At 42.9% G+C, this 15,938-nt stretch overlaps 1 protein-coding gene across 1 annotated transcript; it reads right to left on the bottom strand.

The window, feature by feature from the left end:
* Positions 1–348: 348 nt before the first annotated feature.
* On the bottom strand, positions 349–12,672 carry EI24 (EI24 autophagy associated transmembrane protein). The gene is made up of 11 exons (XM_074356834.1): positions 12,491–12,672; positions 9,728–9,837; positions 6,878–7,023; positions 6,261–6,321; positions 5,262–5,328; positions 4,594–4,718; positions 4,160–4,279; positions 3,707–3,818; positions 2,914–3,025; positions 2,422–2,496; positions 349–1,368 (listed from the first exon to the last, which is right to left on the bottom strand). Exons 2-11 carry the CDS (start codon positions 9,767–9,769, stop codon positions 1,206–1,208), a joined length of 1,023 nt encoding a protein of 340 aa, XP_074212935.1. The 5' UTR covers positions 9,770–9,837; positions 12,491–12,672; the 3' UTR covers positions 349–1,205.
* Positions 12,673–15,938: the final 3,266 nt, after the last annotated feature.

Genomic DNA, 15,938 nt, shown 5'->3' with positions numbered 1-15,938 from the left:
GTCTAAAAGGATCTCCCTCCCTTCATAAATACACAGGAGAGATGTACATACAGACTTTAAAACAACTCAATCCCAAATTCTTTCACAAGATGTTGACATGATTATAATCATATAACCCAAACTTCCTCGGGGAAACTTTTTCAGAACTAAATCTTCCAAATTATTGCAAGACAAAATCTTGTGTTCCATGAATATATTTCTTGAAGTGATGATCTTTAAATTCAACCATTACACTCCTGTGGGAAACCAGCTCACATCTGTGACATATTAAAACCATACAAGTGTTTTGAGGTCTGTCCCCTCCCCTTATATTTAGTCTCTTTAAAATGACAGGAAAACATCAAGCAATCACAGATGTAATGGGTTTAATAAGTTTACTCCTTCAGTTCCTATTTGCAGCACCCAATATTCCTTTGAAACACCAGACAGACCAAGCAGTGGCCAACAGTGAAGTTCAGACCTCCAGAGGTTACAAGTTCAGCTTCTCTGAGCTTTCTGTGTTGCAGTGGCACTTGTCCAAAACTGGTACCACCCTACAGTTGGGGAACTTTAAAGGTACCAGTGAAAAACAGCTTTTTCCCCTTCAAGGGGAAGAAAGAAAAATCACTCCTCAAAACCCCGCAGATCTGGCTGCGAGGTCCTTCCGCCTGTCCCATCTCTTCAGACTTGTTTTTTTGCAGTGGAGCAAGAGACCAAAATCTAACCTGAGTTACAAGAAACAAGACAGTGATGGCTATAAAGGGAGTGACCAGGAGCAATAGATTCTCCTTTACCCCCCACATCCAATATATGTGCTTCACAGAAAAACAAAAATAACAGATCCACAAAATACAACAGCTAGAATTACAAAAATCCATTCATCCCAGGGTGGTGGGTGGAAGGCAGGAAGTGGGAGGGTAAATGGCACAGGGAGAAAAAGTATTCAAACCAGTCCAGGCACGGGGGGCTGGCAAATGCTAGAAAAGAGCTGCAGAAAAACCTGTGGTCCTTTCAGACTCACCGGTGTTTAAAATCCATACTGGTGTCAGGAAGTTTCTGCCTTACGTGCACCAGAGACAAAAATCAGGGTTCCTCAGAGAGAAGGGAATGTGCACAGGGCCCTTGGCAGAGTGGGTCCTGCCTTCCCTGGCGGGGGAGGTGAACACGGAGAGGAGCTGCCACAGCGTCCTTGCAATCCCCCCCATCCCCTCTGGATGGCAGGCGACTCAGTGGCCCGCAGCAGCCTTCAGTTTGGCAGGAGATGGGTGCGGCGAGGGGAACTTCTCGGCAGAAGTTGAGCTACTCAGGGCAGACTGAAGGTAGACCGTCTTGTGGAAGAGTCTGTTGCTTAAAAAAACCACCAAGGAGAAGAGGCGCAACTGGAAAAGGCTAAAAGGCAAAAGAGGTCAAATTTGTTAGAGCCCCTAGTTGATCAAAATTGTTTTCATTATTTGATAATTTTTTTGACTACATTCAATTTAAAATGACAGGGGAAAATAAGACAATTGAAATTTGATCAAGCAGGTGCAGATATTAGACACAGGGGTTAAACAGGCAGCAAGGCAGCAACTAAAGAACACACTGGGGTGGGGGGTACAGCTCAGTGGCAGACTGCCTGCTTAGCATGCATGAGGTCCTGGGTTCAACCCCCAGAACTCCAGTAAAACAAATTTTTTTATTTTAAATGCACTGGGTCTGGTCACTGACATGAGTACAGTGGAATCACCATTTGCCAGGACTTAGAGGAAATAAAGTTCTACTTTAGCTTTAATTCTGATTCAATAAAGTGCTTTCCTAGGGTACAAAATTCAAGCTATGTCTTAAGATATCATATGCCGTGTGTATTTCATTTTCAAGCATTTCAAGAGAAAGTCAGTTACACTTAGACACACACTGAGCATTACTGGACAGCAAGAGCATTCAGGAACCCAAACAGATCTGAAGTTTCTTATATGTGTATCCTCACTGACTCAACCAAAATTGATCAAAAGACTGGGTTTCTCTTTGAAGTGATACAACTTTGAGTGCTAATATTGCTAGAGTCATTTTAACATACTCTGTTTTACTATCATTATCAATAAACTCATGTCCAATCATATGGCTCACTATTTTTAAAAAGTTGGCCATTCTTACAAAAATGAACCTAACTACAGGTTGTATATAAATGCCTTATTCAGAGAATTGCTACATTTTAAGAATATGTATAATAGCATCAATTTTTGAAAATTTATTTGCACCTATGCATGGGGAAAATTAGGGGGTATAGCCCAGAAGTGTTTCCCTCCTTAAACTGTATGTTAATGTTTTCCTGCAATGTAAGGTTATTTAAAAAAAAAAAGAACCCTCAGTAAAACTGTCTCACACTCACATAATTGTGATACCACAGCCCCAATCCTTTAGACAGAAAAAACTACACTTTAGCTAATACTGGCTAATACTTACTACGCTTTGCCAGGAGTCTTTGCTTCATTGGCGCTGATAATGAATAAAGGAAAGAGGATAGAGAAGAGGCAGCCACTGTTTAAAAAAAGAAAAAGAAATAATTAGTCACCTTCATAGTAGCCATGACTCTGAAGGTATTAGAAGCCCAAAGTTCTTTGCCTCCAGTGCTGATATCATGACTTATGGACCCTTAATATAGCAAAGACATCTTTTCCCAACAATGACAACAAAAGGATTTTTCTAAGCACTGGCTATGTTTAACACTGTTCTAGGAAGCAACATAGAAGAATATGGCTTCTAGGATTACGCAGGCTGTATTTTAATGCTAACTGACAAACGCCTACAGCTTTCTGGCAAGGAGAAAAATCCTTACAGACCACCTGACAGCCAAGTAAGAATGTGGAAGGCCTGGCAGAGAACCAGGCACACAAAAGGTGCTCCCTACCCTGAGTGTTCTTCCTAGTTCCCTTCAAGTCCCAACAGTCCAATTACCTGACGATGTAGGAGGACTGCATTGCTGTGAGGAAAGCCAAGGGCAGACCAAAGCCAAAGTAGTAAGGCCAGTTCCTTTCTATGTTTGACAACCGCTGGTGCATTTCAATTCCTAAAACAAGGAGCCAATACAGTTAGGCTGCATATTTCCGCTTAGTCAAATGACTAAATGTGGTAGACAACTTATTTGAAGTTTATGTTTTAGGTACAGATCTGCCATTCAGGAAACAGCCAAAACATATAAATTAAAATTGTCTAAATCTGATAAAGCTTCTCTGCAAAGTGTTTACAATTCAATAACCACAATTTCAAAGCTGGCAGGCTAAGGGAGTTCTGAATTACAACACCAGCATCCTTTGTCAGGATTAGTCTTGAACAAAGCAAAGCCTCAAAAGGTAGCCATCCTCTAGAAATCAGTTAACCCCTTTCAACCATCCACACCCAGACAAATATGCCAAGGACTTTCAAAATATCACCAAGATAATCTGAGTGCACCAACGTCAAATTCATTTCTCTAATTCAGAATAACTCGTGCTCATTTGCGCCATCTTATGGCTGTCAGAGCTACATCGCATTAAGCACCGTAAGGGTAATGCCATGTTGCTATACGCCCCAGCATCAAAGTTAAGGGTAAAACCCCCTAAGCCAAAGGTAGGTTCCCTTCTGCCAAAAAGGCTGCTTCATTCCAAAGGCGGTCTGCCAAGAACCTAAGTTGAAGAATTTAAGAAGTCTGCTTAGCAGCAGCATTTCCAAACTGGGCCTCCAAGCTCTGAGTTCCGTTAGACAGGCTTACCTTTATTGAACCAACGATATTCGAAGCAGTATAGTGAGTAGAGAAGAGACATATGCAGGAGACTAACCAGCTGACCGACAAGATGGATGGGAAAGAGACTCACAAACATCCCCTGGGGAACAAGTATGGAAAATCTTAATTCCAAAGCTCCGGAGACCTCACGCTATTCACCTGCCACTCTGCACCATCACTCTCTGCCCAGATAGCCTGGTCGTTGCTCCTCAAGGTTCTAAATCGCAGGAGAGTGGAGAATGCCCAGGGTGGCAGGGAAGAGCGTTTCTTATCATTTCATGATTTTAAAAGTCTCTAGTTGTTTCTGTGAAAAAAAATGATTTAAAAATCAACACATCCCATAAACGTATCTGCTCAGTATAAATGCAACACTGTCTTGGTGAAGCTCCCTCTAGTGACTCTTCTTTGAATCTGCCCATGTGTCCCGAAGGCCAGTCTCACCTGGAGGAGGAAAAGAGCCTGCAGCAAAAGGTTGAAGAGCATGTCAGCAATGATTTTGCTGACACTAGGGAATGGGTGAGGCTTCCTCCCTGACACCTCGAATGCCAGATCAGCTATGTCCTGCAAGAGAGAAAGCAGCTCACCAGAACGTGAAGCAAGCAGCCTCAACACCCACCCCCAAAGCTAAGGCGCTGATCTGCCAGGAGACCTGCCGGGCGAGGGGAGCCCCTGGATGTGTGGCCACAAGATGCTGCGGCAACCTGAGAGAGAGTCCGTTTTACAGGAGCACAAAGGTCACCCACGGGCTGCTGGACCAAGGAAAGTCAAGGCTGTGAAATCGCTCCTTACATGGCCACCAACTTCATACACTGAAATCTGCCACCTGATGACTCATCACGCAGTAAAACCCAGACCCCGTGCTGCCCTGGACCTACCTGAAACCAAATCGCGTTCACAACTTTGCTAAGCACAAACAGGGGGAGCACCCAAAGAGCGCTGAAAATTGACGTGAGGAGGAACTCCAGCCATGACCAAACATCCCCATGGAGTGATGGGTCACCTAAGGAAGGGGAAAGAGGCTGTTGGTTTAACTGGAGAAGTGGAAAACCAGAAGACCAAAGACGCAATCCCTCGCTGGTGACTATTCTTTCCCCCTCCACACACAGACACCTTTGCTTCTTGCCAGCACATAACTGCACCTATTTCAGGTGATCTTATTCTTCATAGACACACCCAACTGTGGCCACAACTCCAGTTCAGAGTAGCCATACATATGTGCTGCTTACCTTGAGACAAACCTGCTTACCTGGTGGTGACTGAGATGTCAGTGATTAAAAAACAGTACACTGTACGCAGGAAGCCACCCAGGTTTAAGTCCCAGCTCTGCTACTTCCTAATGGTTTAAGCTTGGTAACTAATTTCCATTTCCTCATCTATAAAATGGTATCTATAACAATACCCACTTAAAGGGTTGTTGAGAGATCTGAGTTAAAGACATCTAAAGCTCCCAGTACAGAGGAAGTGTTCAATAAACTGAGGGAGACAGGGAAACACCTCCCCCCTCCATCCCAGGCAGACAGCATGGAGCAATGTACAGACTTACCAATAATTTGGGCTGTTACTGACTGAAGCACAGGAATAAACACTCGATAAAACAAGAGGAGGCTCAACTAAAGGAGGGAAGCAATAAGGTAAACGTTAAAAGCCCTTCTTTACAACAACAGTTCCATTTTAAGCTGCTAAATTTGTGCTAATTTGTTACACAGTAATAGAAAAACAATGTGTTTCCCCATTGAAAAAATAAACAAATAAAACAAGAGTTCCAAGTTTCAGTGTAATTAGTTTCCAGATAGAAGTGCCTTTTATAAATTAGGAGGCCTGAAGAGGCACCAAAATTCTATTTCCCCGTCCTCCACCTGAGAGGTACAAACGTGACACTGCCTATGAAAACAGTAAAGCTTCGGGGGCACAGATGAGCAGTTCAATCAGTATTCAGGCCAAAATAGAGGCATATACTAAGTTCATAGTAACATTTTATTAATTAAAGTTAACACCTAAAAACATCTGTGAAATGTTTAGATTAACAAGTTGAATTACACTCCATTCCAGGTCAAAGAAAATATTTAACTACCTGTTCTTCAAAGTACTCAAATTTCAATTAAGCCTGCGTTGGTTCTCAGTTAATTGCAGGCAACCTTCCAGTATCGGTTTCAATGGTAATCAATTCTAATACACTGCTATGACCAGAGGCAGGGAGAACCTTGGCCATCTGCCCTTCCCCTCTGAGCCCCCATAGTTGCTTTTGGCCAAAATGTCCAGACAGTATCAACAGAAATTGTTACCTAACATGTTAAACTTGTGAATGAATCATTTAAGAAAAAGGTGTATATATTCAGGCTTATCCCTGACATTTACAGCCAAGTATTCTCTGAGTGGGGATAAAATCACTGCAGGAGCACAGAATCCTGAGTTATGGTCTTAAGCCCAGATATCAGCAGGTAAAAGCTACTTGTCTCAGTTCAAGAAGACAGTTGAGAACCATTAACATGGCAACTATTTGAAGACGCTTATAAGGCACCTGGAATTTGAGGAAAAAACTTACCCAGAATACTCCACCATTCCAAGCGCAGCACTGAAAAATTCTACTAACAATACGCGGTTCACTGGAAAAGACCACATGTATTTAGCTTAAAAAAGGCATAGAGGCTATTTCCGTACTGTTATTCAGTAGCTCTCCTTTTTGTCTTTTGTTGGCACCACATTATTTTTCCAGCAGTTATTTTTCTCCCAATGTTCTCTCCTAATGTCAATGAGAAAAGGCTAAAAATATTTTAAGAGAAGCAATTTTTCTTAAAAAGAAAAAAAATATATTTTCCAAAATCCAAGATTGGTGAAGATTAAAAGAGGATGTCTGAGGTTCTTCCTTCAAATAAAATCCACACAGATATTCCTACAAGTATCCACCAATCCATTCTGATTTTTTTAAAACACCATATTTTGAACAAGGATTTCTCCCAGACCTGAGTTTAATTCAATGTCCAGGGGTGGGGGGGCTGTGCCCATAACATTTTGGGGGGGAGAAAGTACAAACAACAAATAATGGGGTACTAAAATGCCAAGGAACTATGTAGAGTCTGAATTCTATACTAAGGATCAATCACTTGCTAAAATGCTCCCTGGGAGGTCAGACACCCTCTGACAGCAGCCTCCACTCCTTACCTCTCTTGCTTCCTCTCTATACTCTGCGCTCTCCTCTGAGCCAGGACACTGCTTGCCCTCCTTCGACGCTGCTCCTCCCTCTTTTGCTGAATTCGAGCATCTAGCTTTGAGATGGTACAAATTCCCCAGATGGAGTCTTTGATCCCCTAGAAACAAGAACGTTATTTTTAAAGAAGATGACTGTGGATCAGAAAGCTTTCCAAAGTGACATAAAGTGAAATAACAGTGGAAATCATTGTACTTAGTTTGCTACATGGCTTAAGAGAGCCTTGATTTTTTTTTTTTTAAATAATTCCCAGTTTACAGGAGAGCTGCAAGAATGAAGAACTTCCTAATACCCTTTCTCCAGATTCATCAGATTTTATGCCACATTATTTATTATTATTCATATATACACATTTTCCAAATCACTTGAGTGGATTGCTGTGTCTCTTTACTTTTAATTCCTCAGTGTGTATTTCCTAAAAGTAATAATATTCTTTTATATAGCCACAAGATAGTTACCTATTCAAGAAAATACTGAAATAGTTTAATTGGCAGTTCAAATTCCAATTTCTCCATGTGTCCCAGGAATGTCCTCTACAGCATTTTTACCCCTCAAGTATCAGAAATCAGTTCAGAATCAGATGTTGCATTTAGCTGTCATCTCTTTAAAAGTCTCCTTTATTCAGGAACAGCTCTTTAGCTCGTCATCTTATGCAAAGCACACAGGCCAGTTATTTTATGGCGTGTCCTCAATTTAGTTTGTTTCCTCCTGCTCAGACCCAGGTCCCACATTTTTGGCAGGAGTATCACATAAGTGATGCTGTGCTCTTCCGGGTATTACATCCAGAAGCACACGATGTCTGTCTGCCCTTTGTGATGTCAATTTTGCATATTCAGTCAGTTTTGCACATTCATCAAGGTGTCATCCAGCTCCACTGGATGGCTGCAAATTTTTCTCCTTGCAACTAGTAAGTAAACTGTAGGCAGACATTTCTGAGATCAGGCGAATATCCTGCTCATCAAGTTCCCTCCCTCAGATTTAGCTTGATTGACAATTCTTGTCCAAATCTTGAATAACATGGTTGCAAAACAGTGGCTTTCCAATCCCTCCAACACTTATCCATACTGTAAAGCCAAATTACTGCCCTCCCCTGTACTCTTCCAATATCAATTGAATGCCTACAGTATGATCTATATCCTGTACTAAAGTAGCAATATAAGGATAAATTAAACACTGGTCTCTAGAAAGGACCAGGGCTGGACCAAGCCTGGAGAAAGACACAAAGAAATAATTACTGTAAAATTGTGAAAAGGATAAGAGCAAGCCACACAAGACACAAACAACATGATAGCGTAGCTGGAGGAGAATGTCTTTAAACAACGTACGGTGGGGGAGAGGGTTAAGTCTTAAATCAGCGATGGAGGCACTTGCCAATAAATGGAAGAGCCCCAACTGCAGAAAAGTTACTGTCATTACTACAAACATCAGAGCTGCCCGCCACCCAGGTCAAAGAGCTGCACTTGCTCATCCACCCACTCCCACATTGGGCATCTTCAATGAACTAGACACCAGCCATACAAAACTGCTCAACAAACTATAACTTAGCAGGAAAAGTACACAAGTAAACCAAAAAAAAAAAAAAAAAGTGCAGTTTAGTAAATGCCACAACAGATTTATGTCCAAAGTAGAGGGGGAAGGACTGGTGTATTCAACTTCATAAAGAAGTGGAAAAAGGCACTCTAGAAGCAATGGCCAACCTGGACTAAAGAATGGCATTTTCCCCTATTATGAGGGGAAAAAAATTTTAGAGAAAACTGCCAGGATACAGAGAAATGGACAAGTTTATGAACTACCACTGACAAGGGCATAAACTGGCAGTGTGCACCTGATCTTTTATCTATGAGTGATGTTTAATGTTATTTTGCTTTTTAACTCCTAAGTCATCCACAAATAGTTTAAATATTTAAGATAGCCAAGTTCAAATGGCCGAGGGCCTAGGATGTGCTAGAATGATGACAAGAACCCCGCCTCTAAGATACTTAGTCCAGAGGGGCAGACAAACACATGAAGTGGACTCTGGAATACTAACCCAGGGCTGAAATTTTACCACAGAAGACAAGGGCGTAAGGTATTAAAAGTAGATCACACTGCATGAATTCTCTTCGGCTCTTCTAAAATATTCCTTTAATTCCCCTTCTTTACTCAAAGGTAATAAACTTTTAAACACGCCCACTGGGGAACACTGCCACTCCCCATCAGAGCTGGCCTCTCTCCTGCTCCCAGGGACACAGCTACAGGTGCTACACCCAGGGCATTAGAACTCAGACATCCTCTATAAGGGAATTTTATGCTACTGATCATTTGGGTGATTGGTCGTCCACAGATCTTTATGGGACGTTTTCCTAGAGTATCATCAACTGCAGAAAAAGGTAGGTTCTACAATGTAGAATCCAAACTAAGAAGATTAGGTATTAGTACTGTACCAGTGTTCACTGCTTGGTTTTGTTCAATGTGCCATGGTTACCAAGATGCTAACGTTAGGAGAACCTGGTGAAGGATACAGGGGAACTCTGTACGATCTTACAACTTTTCTGTTAGTGTAAAATTATTCCAAAATAAACTTTAAATAAAAAACAAGGTCTGGGGCCAAGCTGACCAGGGTTCCAAAACTAGAGACACTCACTAGACAGGACTCCCAAGCTTCTGCAAGATGAAGGATAACACCTCTCTTGAGTACTGTGAATTAGAATGAAAACCTGTATGTAAAAAAACCAACAAATGTAATAAACATTCCAAAACTACCTAAAGGATTTCCTAGTCAGTTCCTGCAGCAAAAGGGTCAAGGGAAGACCTGATGTACTCACCCTGGCAAGGTCCTGCAGAAAGGTTTTGACACTGTCAGCCATCTCTTCACCACCCAAACTACCAACTACACAGAGAGAGACGCGTCCCCCAGTCTTTCATCATGAAGGACCTGGAGACAGACGGAGCATAATGGAGGAAAGTATTTATGTTCGAGTTACTTCATGTGTATTTGCACACGATGACATTTTCCACACACTTCTCTAACGGGAGTGCAGTGGCTCCTAGCACTTAGGTAGATGCTAGCAGTGGACAAAGTGAGGTTATACCTGTATCTGCTGAAAAGCCTGAAATCAGTCAAGTTTTTAAATCACTTACCATCATTTCCCTTTCACGTGGGGTAACCGTGCTCATGGACCAGTGGTCTCTTCTCTGGGCCTTGATTTCCCTGACTATCTTCCTACACGTCCCATTTCTGAGACTTTTGAGATGCGTGATAATTACATTTCAACATCCTCTTAAGCAATAGTTGTGCTTGATGTTACTTGAATGAAAATACAAGAGCAACTTGAAAGTTCTAACAAAAATTACTAAATACACACTTCACACACAGGGCCCTTCATCTCATAGATAAGCTTATGGTATGATGTGAAATTTCCCACTACATCCAAATACTTGACCCTGTCTACCAACTTGAAATATATACATATGTGCACAATTTTAACAAGCATGTAAAAAACAATGGATTTTAAACTAGGTCCCAAAAAAGTCAAGTTTGCGTTTATAAATATTCTTTAACACACTACATTTTATTTCTTAGGTGAATGAGCAATCTAGCTTCATAAAATAATTTGAAAGTTCACATGTATAAATATTCTCAAAATACTATACTCTTATGTAATGTCTTTAAAGTGAACGGAAAACCCATTTTCAAAATTTCAGTTAAGAACTTGGGATTCTAAAGTTCTCAAACCTGACTAAGCTGATCTAGGGTATTCTCAATTTAAGAGACGGACCATAATGACAATTTCACAGGCAGCTTGTAGAAACCTCAAACTTCAAAACCTAAGCATGCTTTCCCTAATGATCACTTCACCCAGCTGTACCCTACTGACCCAACTGGACGCCTGCCATCCAGAACAGGAAGAGCAGGGAACAGAGCAGTAGGAAGGCAACCTGCCCAACACTATGTACCATCTGCTCCTTGGATCAAATCCTACACAAGCACTCATTCAGGTAGAGAAGTTTCTAGGGTAAGAAACTTTTAATGCTCCCACTTAAAAATAAACAAAAACCCCTGAATGATAGGATAACTCACTGCCAGATGAACAGTGAATGCTCCGTGACAATACGTGAGACACTAGTTCGTAAACACTACCATGGATTCACTCTTAACTTCCTCATCTAGAAATTAAAGCTATTAAAATTATTCATAGATTTTGAATACAAAGTGCAATAACATGAAAATAAAAGCTTAACTTCTTTTTTTAAATAATTTTTTAAAACTTCAGTTTTATTGTTTTTTTGTTGTTGCTTGGGGTAAGGTAATTAGGATTATTTTTTGTCTTTACTGGAGGTACTGGGGATTGAACCCAGGACCTCATGCATGCTAAGCAGGCACTCTATCAATTGAGCTATACCCTCCCCCCTAAAAGCTTAACTTCTATATAAACATAATCCCACTACAGAAGGAGCTAGTTTGGGAGTTTAAGGAAGCCAATTACTTAGTCTGGATTTCTCACAGGGTGCTGACACAGCTCGAAGCGTGTCAGTTCTAATCCAAGGAGAACAGCTGTGATACTTGAACCATGGCCATCAACACCTGGCTTCTGCAAGTACCCAGTGGCAGACTACCTACTGACCAACAGTGGCCTTTCAAGGACAAGTCACTTCAATTTTCTACGGAGATCCTAGCAGCCTTCCTACAGAAACATTTGGTGAATTATCTGGTTTGACAAAAAGCTGAGGCATGGCGAATAGCAACTGGCCAAAGGTTGAAACCAGAGGCTGAGTCACACGGAGGAAGCCTCCAGTTGAGGTGGAAGGAAACAATAAGAATCTGGTTCACATCATTTCACAGATGGAGGAACCGAGTCTCTGAAGTTAAATGGCTTGCCCAAGATTACAGCAGTGGAAGGCTACATCGAACTTCAAACCCCCAGTGTTCTAAATCCTCAGTCGGGACTTTTCACTCAAGCTCTGCAATGAGGAAGGATTTTTGTTTAACCCGAGCATCCCATGGACAAACTAGTCTCTGTAGATACTGCTGGTCATTAAATTTCTAAACAGTCATGAGAACTTACTAAGCATCTACTGAGGCGCAGTCCTGTACTTTCATTTCTAAGTCAATAAACCCAAGTCCAGAAAGCAGGAGGCTGTCACATCCCACTCCAGGTGTAGAAAAGGTAAGCATCCTCACTTCCCACCGGGCTCCCCGGACTGCTCAGAGCCTCCGAAAGGACCCGACTCCCCCCCTCCCCCCGCCGCCAGCTCCTCGGTAATTCCGACTGGGAGCTGGTCTCCCTCTGCAGCCACAGCCGTGCACGAGGCGCGGAGCACGCTCACCTCCCATCACACGGGGAGCTAAAGATAGCCGCGCCGCACCTGGGCAGAGGCTCGCCCACCGGGGCGGGCTGCGTCCCGCGCCCCGGCCCTGCCCCGCCGCCGCAGCAGCACCTTCCCGCCCGGGGTCCCTCCCGCAGTCCCCGCCCGCATCCCCCAAGCCGGCGCTCGGGCCCTGCTGCCCTCACCGCCCCTGACACCGGGGCCCCTGCCGCGCCCGCTGTGCGCGGCGCCAAGGCCTGGCCCCGCCGAGCTACACCTACCCGGTAGCTTCGCCGCCGCTGCGGCTCCGGCTCCGGGCCGGCCTCTTGCCCAAAGCGGGCCCCTTCGGCTCTTCCGCGCCCCTCTGCGCCCGGCCGCCCGCTCCCGCCGGGGCGCTACCAGGGCCGGAGCCGCTGTGCCCGCACTGGGCATGCCCAGGCCGCACGGGGCCGCTGGGAAGTCGGGCGGGCGCGGAGTCCAGCCGCCGGGGCGGAGGGGGCGGGGCCTCGGTGGCGGGGGGCGGGGCCACGTGGGCGACGGAGCCTGGGAAATGCAGTCAGTCTGTCCGGCGCGCACGCTTTCCGTCGCTTTTGGAGGCTTCTTTCCCCGACCGCGGTCCAGGTGCTGTCCTTCCCCATCCCGTGTCTTGTTCTTTGCCGGCTCCCACTTAATTCCACAGAGTTGCTTGTCCTTCTATTATGAAGCCTAACAGCAGGAGAATAATGAAATGCAGAAGTTATTATAGTCTATTTGGTTGGAGATTTTCTGTAACCAAAGGGTACTAAGAAATGATGGGTTTAAATGAAGCTCACTCAGTGATTAAGAATAAAACGACTACTTCGTACACCCAATCACATCCAGGAACAAGCACAAATAAATGACATTTTAATTGCATTTAAAAAAAATAAAATGACTAAGAATAGGGCAAGTTGCCGTGCAATTTGGGGTCTTTAGGGGTGTCCTCTGACGGCAAAGTGTTGGCTGAGATTAAAAAAAAGATAAAGTAAAAAGAAAGCTTTTCATCTCTCCCCACCAGTCTCTACCAGGGAGACGGCAATTTCTTGACTTCAGACCTAAACCTTTTTCTTCCCTGTGCCCAGTCTTCTGTAACTCTCACTCCCTATTTCTTCTCATCTTTCTGTAACAGCAGGATCCTGTGGGGTCCTTCCTGGTACAAATCCTTTCCGTGTGTGCCCCATTTCTTGTTAGAAGGCTTCATTCAGCCTCCTTGACCTTCCCTGAGGTTCAAAGGGCAAATTCAAAGATGCTAATCAGAGAAGGGAGGGAGTGCGGAGACGAGGGAGGAACACTCAAGAAACAATGGTGCAGCCTTGGGGCAGGGTCCTGGTTGCTCCTCAAATAATATACTTAACAGTATCTTGGAGTTCTTCCGGAGGAACTAAGGCCCCGCCCAGGTGGAGGATGGAAACTTCAGGCTGAGCACAAGATTTCTGGAACACCACCCTGTGTTCACCACCAGCCAATCAGAAGAAAACCACACATCCTGTAGCCCTTACCCCAAATTTTGCCTAAAAATTTCTCCCCAGAAATCATCAGAGAGTTTGGGATTTTTGAGCATGAGCCACCCTTTCTTTTTGCTTGGCCCTGCAATAAATTTTTCTCTGCTCCAAACCCCAACATTTAGGTTTGGCCTCATTCAGTCCATTTGGGAGGAGAGCCAAGACTCTGGATTTCTAACAGGCTCCCAGGTGATCTACAGAAACATTTACCCAGGGCCTGCTAGCTATCTATCTTGGCCAGGTGATTGGAATACATAATGCCTCAACTTGCTTCTCTCCAGTGGGAACACAGACAACATGATAAATGCAATGTGATAGAAACAAAAAGTCTTGAGGAACAATGAAGAGTTAACAAAGAGAAGAAAGAGTGGGAAGGGAATTCTACTCACAGGAAAAAACACAAGCAAAGTTACCCAGCATATTTAGAACACTGTCATTTGTCCAGTATGGCTGGAATAGAATAGGAAGAGAAATGGCAAGAGATAAACTTCCTATTTATTGAGTGCCCTCTATTTGCCAGACTCTTTCCAAATAATAGGATTTAGTCGTAAGCAAGACAGATAAGATGTCTGCTTTAATGGAGTTTACATTCAGGTAAATAGATGGACTAGGATAAAATAGAATAAAATAAGATAATTGTGATAAGTGATTAAAAAGAATAAAACATGGAAAAGTCATAGAGAACAGCTGGTAGGGTGTCTCCCATTGGCTATTTCAAGGGTAGGAAGGGAAGATATGTTTAAGGAGCTGACTTTGTACTGAGATTTGAATACAGAGGGGAAGCCAACCATGTAAAGATCTAGGGTTAGCAGAGGGAAAAATTTAGTATATTTATAAAGTAGAATACTGTATAAATAAAAATGGATTAATCTCATAAATATTACATTAGGCAAAAGGACCCAAACAAGAATATATATTCTGTACAGTTCTAAGTATCTAAGGGTAAAAAGCAGGCAAAACTAATCTAGTTGAAAGAAATCATGTTAATGGTTTTATTTATGAAGGAGGGAGGAAAGAGACATGAGGACATTTGAGTTGCTGATAATAGCTATTTATTTATCTGGGTGGTGGTTATATGGATGGGTTAAGTTAGAAAATGTACTGAGCTATGAACTTAGAATTTGTGCTTTTTTTCTGTATATATGTGGTACTTGAAGGCAAAAGTTTTCATTAAGAAAAGTTCGACGGTGAGGGAGAAGAGCTCGGGCATCAGGTAATTAGAACTAAAAGAGCCTTTTTTAAGTTGTGAGAAAATTGAATGTTTTTAATGAGAGGAAAGAACCAGATACAAAGGAAAATTGAGGAAACCAGACAGAGAAGCTAGAGAAAGATTTTTGAAGCGGTTCGAGAGAGAATAACACCAAAAGTTCTTGCGGGGCCTTCCCTGTTTTTTAAGGCAAGGTGGGGGAACTTGTTAGAAATACACAGTCTAAGGATTCACACTGGAGATTTGATTCAGTGTATCAGAGATGGAATCCAGAAGTCTGCGCTTTAAACCAGCTCTCCGGGTGCTTGAGATGCAGGCATTCTTGGACTTATCCTTGACAAACACCACCCTGAGGTAGTGATAGACGCAGAAAGGGCCCAGAAGTGGGGCTCAGAGGATTTTTGTCACAGTTCTCAATTTGCCATTTGACCTTCCGACAGGAAAGTTTCGTGGTTTTGCTTTTTTGTTTTTGTTTGTCTTACTCTGTTTTGTTTAAGTGCCCATTGGTTGTACAGCATAGAAAGCTCTAGGCAAGGTTATTTCACTTCTCCAAGCTTCAGATGCCTCATCTGTAATATTTTTTTTATTTTTTAAAAATGATTTTTAGGAGGGAGGCAATTAGGGATGGTTATTTATTTATTTATTTATTTATTCATTTATTTATTCATTTATTTATTCATTTGTTTGTTTAACAGAGGTACTGGGGATTGCACCCAAGACTTCATGCATGCATGTAATAGTATTATCTACTGCAGAGTAATTGAGATTCAAATTAAATTATGTAGGAGGGGGAATTCCTCTTTTGGGCAAGATGTAGTAACAGGGACTAGATTTACCTTCCTATAGGAAACAACCACAAAAACCGACAACATACATGAACCAGCAGCTTTCAGAACTTGCACATCAGGCAACAGAGGACAGTGATGCTCCATCTTTCTCTGGGGAGGCGGCAGTACAGAAGCCAAAACCCAGGTAGAACCCAGCAGTCCCCCTGAGTTTAGC

This window comes from Camelus bactrianus, chromosome 33 (assembly GCF_048773025.1).
Source record: "Camelus bactrianus isolate YW-2024 breed Bactrian camel chromosome 33, ASM4877302v1, whole genome shotgun sequence".
NCBI lineage: Eukaryota > Metazoa > Chordata > Mammalia > Artiodactyla > Camelidae > Camelus > Camelus bactrianus.
Note: the sequence above shows the minus strand (reverse complement) of the source record. Positions and strands in the feature narration are given on the sequence as shown.

Excerpts from the sequence above, each read along its gene's own strand:
- EI24 (XM_074356834.1), bottom strand. The coding sequence starts at position 9,769 with ATGGCTGACAGTGTCAAAACCTTTCTGCAGGACCTTGCCAGG. Across the intron at positions 6,322-6,877 it reads ATAGAGAGGAAGCAAGAGAG|TGAACCGCGTATTGTTAGTA; the intron begins GTAAGGAGTGGA and ends GGTCTTTTCCAG. Across the intron at positions 2,497-2,913 it reads CAGTCCTCCTACATCGTCAG|TGGCTGCCTCTTCTCTATCC; the intron begins GTAATTGGACTG and ends TTTTTTAAACAG.